At 38.7% G+C, this 8,420-nt stretch overlaps 1 protein-coding gene across 4 annotated transcripts in view; it reads right to left on the bottom strand.

The window, feature by feature from the left end:
* Positions 1-4,855: 4,855 nt before the first annotated feature.
* Positions 4,856-8,420, bottom strand: part of LOC131260740 (translational regulator orb2-like) — a 40,741-nt gene continuing 37,176 nt past the window's right edge. For 3 of the 4 annotated variants that reach the window (XM_058262541.1, XM_058262543.1, XM_058262544.1), the window contains exons 6-8: positions 8,255-8,408; positions 7,426-8,160; positions 4,856-7,260 (exon numbers count right to left, since the gene is read on the bottom strand). In XM_058262541.1, the coding sequence (XP_058118524.1) occupies positions 6,489-7,260; positions 7,426-8,160; positions 8,255-8,408 (1,661 nt within the window). In that variant the 3' untranslated portion in view covers positions 4,856-6,488. The remainder of the gene's footprint in view (positions 7,261-7,425; positions 8,161-8,254; positions 8,409-8,420) is intronic. The other variant, XM_058262545.1, reaches the window with a different exon arrangement.

Genomic DNA, 8,420 nt, shown 5'->3' with positions numbered 1-8,420 from the left:
TTTTGTTATTCACTTTTGTGCCTGTTTCTATATTTCATTGCACCGTGCCTCAATTTTCGCTATTGGTCGTTTTCCTTCCCCAATATCACTAATATACTTATTGCTTTCTTATGCATTGCCTATTTTTTACGCATGTTTTAAATCATCCCACAGCTCAGTTCTGTTTAGTTTTATGCTTTTTGTGTTCCGACTCAACCAACATCGGTGGAGAAATAAAATGTTACAGAAATTGCGCGTCACTGTTGGGGCGGTAAGGTGCGTTGCCACGTGACTTTTGCCTTGCTGAAGATTCATTAGATTCTTCAAAATTGTTCTAATTAAAATTGAGTTGAAATTCCTGCTCTATAAAAACTTGTGCCGTCGTGTTTTATTTTATAATAATTTTTTTTTTCAAATCGTATAGGTTCCGTAGTTCGCTTTAAAACAATTTCGCTCCGCGTAGCACCATATGCAATACAAACAAAATAACACTGAGATTAAGTAGATAAAATAATAAAACATTCCTTGCTTTCTTACATCTCGTTGCAGTATGTGTCTGAACAAAAACAAACAAATTAAAACTATCAAATTGCACGTCAAGACGATGGAGCATTAAGTGTGTTGAATAATTAAAACAATACCTATTCTAGACACTAACCCCGGACGCGATTAGTGTGAAGCAATTGGCATTACTTTCGTGTGTTATAAATCATTATTTCCTATACAAAATCAATGTGCATTTTATAAAAGGAAATCAAACTCGCCCACAAAGTTACCGTAGACCAGTCTGAAGTATTGAAGGTTAAATTATGCATTTAATAAATAATCAGGTCTTATATGTTACTTTATACTTTTAACACAATAGATAATGTGAATCTAAAATAGATGCTCATATTTCTTTTAACGATCGAAACAAGATTGGTTAAATTTCTTTATATCAAATTTAGCTGTGTGTAGAGTTCCAACGACAAAGCTGATTCTATTTGCCGAATGGGTTTAGATATAGTCAAACACTTCTGCGATTAGTTAATTAATGCTAATGTTTTTCAACTGCACCTGTTCTGCAGAAGAAGGTAAAAAAAGAGTAACGTGTTATATTTAAAAACGTACACATCTCTTTCAGATGTTTAAAATGCGGTTTGAAAGATGAGTGTACAGCTTCGGCACTCCAAAATGATTCTGTGGAAGAGAATTGATTTGTTCAAGCAAGGAATGTTATTACGGACTTTCATTTCACGCAGCAATCGACAGTTAAGATCATAAAATGTTCCTAGTCTTGTCGAATCAATATCAAATCCTCCTATTCTACCTATTCCTTTTGCCACTGCGATTCTGCGGGTTTGAAACTGCCAATTCGATAAATAAATAACACGCATGTTATTATTAAAAACTACAAATTCTAGAGCCGATTTGTTCAACCTTTCCCGTACACTGGTTGCGTTAGTATATAAATTGATGTTTGCGTTCAAATTTTAAATATAAAATGCCTGCACTTCAACGCGCTATAAACAATCATGTGTTGATTTTTTTGTGTGTGTATTTAATTGTTTTTCTCCTGCTATGATTGTTAAGATTCTTGTTATAAGATTCACCATAATACCCAAAGAATCAGTATTATATGACCTTCACTCGAAAATGTAGAAATAAAATGAATAACTTAAAAATAAATAAATAACTTCGTTAAATTATCAAATTTAGGGTATCTGTCTCACTCGAATTAATCATGGATAGATTTAGATTCAGTAAGATAATTGATAACCAAACAGCACGTATCTCAAAAGCTCGGTTTAACTTACTTCAATTTGATTTAGATTAAAACGCCACAACAAACCATTTTCGATTCATTCTTCATAAGATCGAACACCTTATCGATGCAACGTCCATTTACTAAACGGTTTGCAATAACGCAAACTATTAACCAAACCCATGTTATTTGATTGTTTTTTTTTTAAATTGTTTTCATTAATATTTTCTGTTGGAATCTCATTCTATGCACTTTTTTTTAATGAGTGTTAATCCTTTGGATTTGTAGATACATTTTATGCTGCCAGATTATGAGATTATTCTTGTTTTATTCATCATGCTTAATATGCTTCGTTTTGTATAAACGACATTAGAATTCGATTGAAAATACCACTTTTAAAAAGACTTTCTTATTTTTGATTTTCATTACTTTTTCTACAATTGTTTGTGTCTTCCGTCCATTTTTTAGTATTTAACCAATATTTTGCTTAACAGGACAATCAATAAAACAAGTACTCCTTTAACTTCTCCCAACACCAATGCAAAGCTCAAGAATTGTTATAACGTCTACACTGTATGGTAGGTAGATCATTTTTGATAACATTTCATTGCTCACGAACATCGTTTGAATCACTTCGAATTAGTACTTTTGCTTCCTCCTTCCATTTGAAACAGAAATACCACTTCGTGACCCTTGTGACTACTAAAAAATAATGCTTCTGTCTGATCTTCTTTGCAATGAGTCTTTAATGCAAATATTTTCGAATTTTTTGTTTTGACAAAGAATGAAGCATGCAAAATTTCTAGGCACATATTTCTGTTTATAGTTTGTTCCATGATTTGTTCATTTCTATTGATTCGCCAAACTTAAAAATGCCCTATCTTATCATTTTTGTAATGGTATATGTTTTTGTGGACTTTGCCCAACATGATTGTATGCCATCCATTTTTATAATCATTCGGAAACCCAGCCTTTGCAATGAAACATGCGTTCATACATGTTTAAGCGGAGCACTTATGTTTTGGCATGTTTCTATAGTTTTTATTTTTTTGTTTTGTCGCAGTCTGGTTTCAATTCCAATGATTGATTATTTACCCAAGAATCAACAGTATGCGAAATACAATACTCACTTACGAAAAAATTACTGAATTAATACGTGAAGCTCGATATTTGTCATAATATCTGAAGTCTATACAATGCTCAATATTTTGATTTGCATTTTCTTACTAACTACAGTTCAACGCTGCACTCCTACATTTTAGTTTTTAAATAAAACAGCAGAATTATGAAATAATGCTGTTAATCTCGATCGTATGTATGTATTCATTTATAGTAAAACAAGAAGAAAAGAAAATAACGTCTGAAAAATATCTCTAAATAATTAGGAAATCTTAAAACTCTTGATCATTTTACAAAACACGAACTGCAATGTTGCTGGATCGATTAAAATATGAAATCGAAAAGGTGCTGAACTGTTAAAACAAACTCATAAAATCGTGCCATACCTGTATAACATTCGACGATCCTATGAATTGGATCACAAAATGCAGATTATTGTCTTACGATTAAGTATTATCTCATCAAGATCTGATTTTTGCGTTATCAAACAGTTTGTTCCGTCGGTTTTACTGCAACTGTGCCATGGATACTAAACAGCGCAATTGTTTGTGGCTATACTGATTAAGTTTTACTTATCATTCATTAACTGTTTTTTATAAAAAATATACACATTCTTTTGTATATGTTACTTCATGTTCTGTGTCGCTTGGTCATTTAAAAATCTTATTCCTTTGTTTTAAAGTTAAACTTGTGTGGTATTTTAAAGGTGATTGTTAGTGATTTTAGCTTTCTTCTAATAATAAGGTCCCTCCGATTAACGGTCACCAACAGTGTAACATATCGAATTGGTAGCGCATAAAACATGGCTGTCCTTCTAAATTGCCGAATCGAACGACAGTGTTCAGTAATATTATTATCAGACTAATATTTCAACGCAACACGTTAGAAATAGTTTTAACAACATTTCCATGATTCAAACGTCTGCTTTACTGAAAATTGATAATGAAAACCTATTGGTTAATGAATAAAACAAAAACTATATGCTGAGATAATCCAATCTCTGGATAAAATAAAGCAATTGTTAAAATGAGGAAATGTTATAGCTATAAAAATGAGAATTTAATATGGGAAGCAAATATTAAAACCCGTTTAATGGTTATAAACCGATCGTTAGGCTACAGATTTAGGCTAATTTGGTGCGATTGCCATAACTCGGCTTGGAACACAGCTCTACTCTTTGTGCGTTCATGCATTACCTTTTTATATTTTCCATATTAGATAGGGATATAGTACTATCCATCTTTTGAGTTTGATTGTAGTTATATGATTTTTTTTCATTTAGGCAATTATGGCTTACCAATATGGATTGAACCTGATTTTTAGTAACAAATCAAACAAGTAAAAAAGAATAAAAACTTATCAATTTGATTTGATCTAAAACTTAAAAAAGGCATTAACTTCGAAAAATAACTGTTGAACTTTATACTATTTAACATAATTCCATGTAATGCTTTAAATAATGGGATTAAAAGTATTGGAAAAAAATTAACATAACCGTGATCAGTATGAATTTTGAAAATATAAGCAATAGGCAGAATAGTTTTCTTTTCAAATCTCGAACAATTTGTTATAATTTGAATTTAGCAACAATCAGGACTTAGTTTAACGAAGACACTTTCGCATAATTCAATCATAATGTCGTTACATACCGCTACAGTTTTTAAACAATAAAGCACGGTACAAACGCGTGCTCTTAACGAAATAAATAGACACACAGGAAACGAACGCGTGTGAAGGAAATAAATAAATAAATAGAACGAAAATTTAAACATTCAAACCTAACAGTAACCGTCGCATAAATTCATCATTTTCACCAAGACAGCACTCAATCGACAGCTCGTGACATTGTTTCCTGTGTCAAACCTGTTTAGCCTGAGCCGGAGCGGTTCATCCGCTTTGAAAATCCTAGATCAATAGGGTAATTGAGCCTTTCCATTATCTACCGCACTATATCACCTAATTCCAAAAAGAAAAAAAACACCCTCTACACCCAAAACACTACAAGCGCTCCCCTTTTAAAACAGCAAACAATCGAAAGGCATTCACGCACGTCATCAGGTTTCCCAGGCGTGCGTTTTCCCCTGTATCCTTTTTTACATCCCTCGCTTAAAACATGTCGCCGCGTGGCGCCCTACGAAGCGTTCTTGACTCTGCCTGTGTCTAAAATCGTGCCAACCGTATGTTTATCCGTTTAAGAAAAGGCCAGTGGGTGTTGTTTAAAACTAATGACAAACAGCAATCAACTGTCCCCAGAAAAAGTTCAACAGATTCGGCGTTCGAAATTTAGAACCGCTCAACTGTTCCCCGTCTAGCGGATGTTGTCGCTGGGATTACTGTGCAAACCAAAAAAAGCTTCAGTCGGCTGTGACACGTGCGCTTTAAAAAGTGATCAGCATGGATTTTGTCTGAAAGCTTCCTATGAAGATCGATCATTTGTGGGGTTTTTTTTGTTTTGCAGTGTCTGGGTAGTGTCTCGTGCTGGCGCTCCGGCCCCAGAACGTAAGTGGTAGGTGGTGGTGGTAGAGAGATGAAAAAATAGGAAACAAACCGATCTTCCAAATGTACGTAATGAGCTAAGACTGCTAGAGCTGATGGAAAACGAAAAAAAAATCGTTTGATGGTTTTGAAAAGGCAGTCGCGCCGGTTACTTACTTCCCAATTCCCGAAACACGCCTTACGCAATATATGACTTTTTTTAAACAAATTCTTCAGCAAAGTGCTGCTAATAAAACCAATTGGTGCTCAGTTAAAAGAAAAAGGTTAGAATTTTGCTTCGCTGTGGAGGATCATTTCGCCATGGCTTTCGAGTGTGTTTGCGTTCGTGCTGCGTGCACACTCTTTATGCTATGGAACAGTATCCGGGATTACAAGAGAGAGAGAGGGAAAAGGTATGCCTCTTCGAAGGACACTCAGCTCTTCCATCAGCAGGACACTGTACCACTGTTGATTGCGTTAACTTAAACGCGGCAATAGTCATGACGATGAGCTAGCGGTGAGTAACGTACTAAAACACTATTGGGTAAAATTAACGAATTTAACGTTACTGAAATGATCCTCCCAACATCGCGAATCGAAGCGATTCAACGCGATATGCTATAAAACACAAACTTTAAACTCAAAATGGAAAAAAAGCGCGGAACTTCCTCACTACACGCTCGAGACAACTTCGCACGATGTTTGGTAAACTGTAAATTTCGTCCAAGGAAATTCGTTTCCAACATCAATCATCTGTTTTACGGGCGTACATGGATGAGGAAGTTTTTTCTAAAGTTGCACCATCGAGGGGGATACGTAGAATGAGCAGGGTTCGGAAGGAAGTAAGTAACCGTTGGCAATGCATTAGGGCACCATTCGACATTAGACGTTCAGCGCCGTAGCAACTAAAATTCACCTAGCTTCAGCAAGCTAGCGGTAATTCAAGTTCAAACACTCAAGTAACCACCCAAACTGGGATGGAATTAGCATGGTGACCAAGAATAAACTACAAAAACAAGCTAATCCTAAATGTGAAAGTTTTGCTGCAATCGGTACGTATTCCATTATAGAATAAAGATTTGAAAAAGACGAAATTAAAGTAAAGTTGAGAAGCAATTAGCAGATCGAACATCGTCAGTGAACCCAGAACTGAGAGAAAGGATGCGTTCACTTAAAGGACCAACCTTGAAGCACCTCCACCACCACCATTACCGTCGGAACCGGAGCCAGCAGCACCCCCACTGCCACCACCAATGTTGTTAGCACTTCCGATAAAGTGCAGATTACGCGATGCTGCACAAGAGGACATGTTGTGCGACGAAGAATCAACCATAGCACTTGCACCAACATTAAGGTTGCTACTGTTGGTGCTGCTGCTGCTGGGACTGATGTTGCTGATCGGACTGCTGCTGTTGCTGCTGGCGTTGCTGCCGGTGCTGCTGCTGTTCGTTTGCCCATTGCCGTTGCACATCGGTGGCGTGGGTGACTTTGAGAGCGTGCGGAGGTTGTGCTGTTGCAAACTAGTTAAACGACTGCTGCCTTGATATTGTTGCTGATGATGGTGATGATTGTTGTTGCTGCTCGTGTGGTTGTGGCTATTGTTACTGTTGTTGTGATGATACTGATTGTGCGATGCACCCCCGGCGTTGGAGTTTGATCCACCCGAATGGTTGCTTCCGCCACCGCTATGATGATGATGATGTTGGTGATGATGATTGTAGTACGAGCTGTGATCATAAGCGTTCTGCTGCTGGGATTGGTGATTGGACAGGATTGCTCCACCGGAGTTGGATCCTTGGGAATGCTGCTGGTGCTGCTGCTGCTGCTGCTGCGGACCGACACCGATGATGGCGGTGAACTTGGAATTGCGCGTCAGCGGTTTGTGGTTCTGCATGTGCGGATCTTGGCTGTGCTGATACTGCCAGCAAGAACGACAATAGTATCTGTAGAGATGATCAGTTTGATGAAATTTGATTATGAAATTTTTATTCGAGAAATAAGCATAATATTTTGTAAAAGAAATATACGACACAAGAGTTCTACGCAACAACATTTACAGAAAAACGGCACCCGACCAACATCGATAGTAGACACACCCGCGCCCATACCTGAAGCAATTGGTCTCGCGGCAAAAGTATGGTCCGTGTTGTACCGCACACGTTGAGCAGAGGGAATCCTCCAGGTACGGGTCCACCTGCAGCTTCTTGGTGAACTTGGCCGTCCGGATCTCGATGAATGCTGCCACCACCGCCTTCATGTACGAGCGCGAGTTGTTGAACGTGACGCGCGCCGACCCGAGCGGGTACTTGTACTTGTCCGTGTCGATGCCGACGTACACGACCCCGTCGAACAGATCGTTCATGATCTTCGCCAGGCCCTCGGCCGTCAGCTGACCGTGCAGGGCACCGACGAATACGGTCTTCGTCGGGTCGAGCTTCTGCGAGGTCGACTTGACGTAGTTCGAGTCCGCAATGTTCCACGGGATCACCTCGACGTCCTTCGACTTGATGCGCTTGGACGATATTTTGAAGTTGATCTTTGCCCCTTGCGGAGCGACCTGTGCCTTGCTCAAGTTGGACATCGGCACCAGGGCAGAGCAGCCTTGATCCTCCCCGCTGGAACCATAATTGTTCAGCGAGTTGGACGACGAAGCACCGTGCAAGCCGGAACGGTTCGACCCGTAGCCGGAACCACCGCCGTGGCCACCAGATGAACCACCACCGTTGGGAATGGTGTAGGTGCACGCCTGCAGCAATGCTTTAACCTGCTTGTCCGATTCGAAGATGACGTACACGTAGCCCTTCGGTTGGGTTGCTTGCTGTTCCTTACCAGGCCATTCGACTCTTTGATGAACGAAAAGCAAAAGCAAACAAAAAGACGTAATTTAAGCAGTTCAAGTTCTGCTCCAAATGTTCTACAATTAACAGATAAACTCACTTGATTGAACCGAACGGTTTGAAGATCTGCACCAGCGACTGTTCGCTAATGTCCCAAGGCATCCCTCCGAGGAATATTTTCGACGAGTAGGTCACCAAACGGTTCGAGCGAGGTGGCAAATCGCCGCACCAGGTGCACGTGGCATCATAGTGGGCTGTAAAAATAG

Source organism: Anopheles coustani, chromosome 3, assembly GCF_943734705.1.
Source record: "Anopheles coustani chromosome 3, idAnoCousDA_361_x.2, whole genome shotgun sequence".
Classification (NCBI taxonomy): Eukaryota; Metazoa; Arthropoda; class Insecta; order Diptera; family Culicidae; genus Anopheles; species Anopheles coustani.
This window is presented reverse-complemented; position numbering and strand designations above follow the sequence as displayed.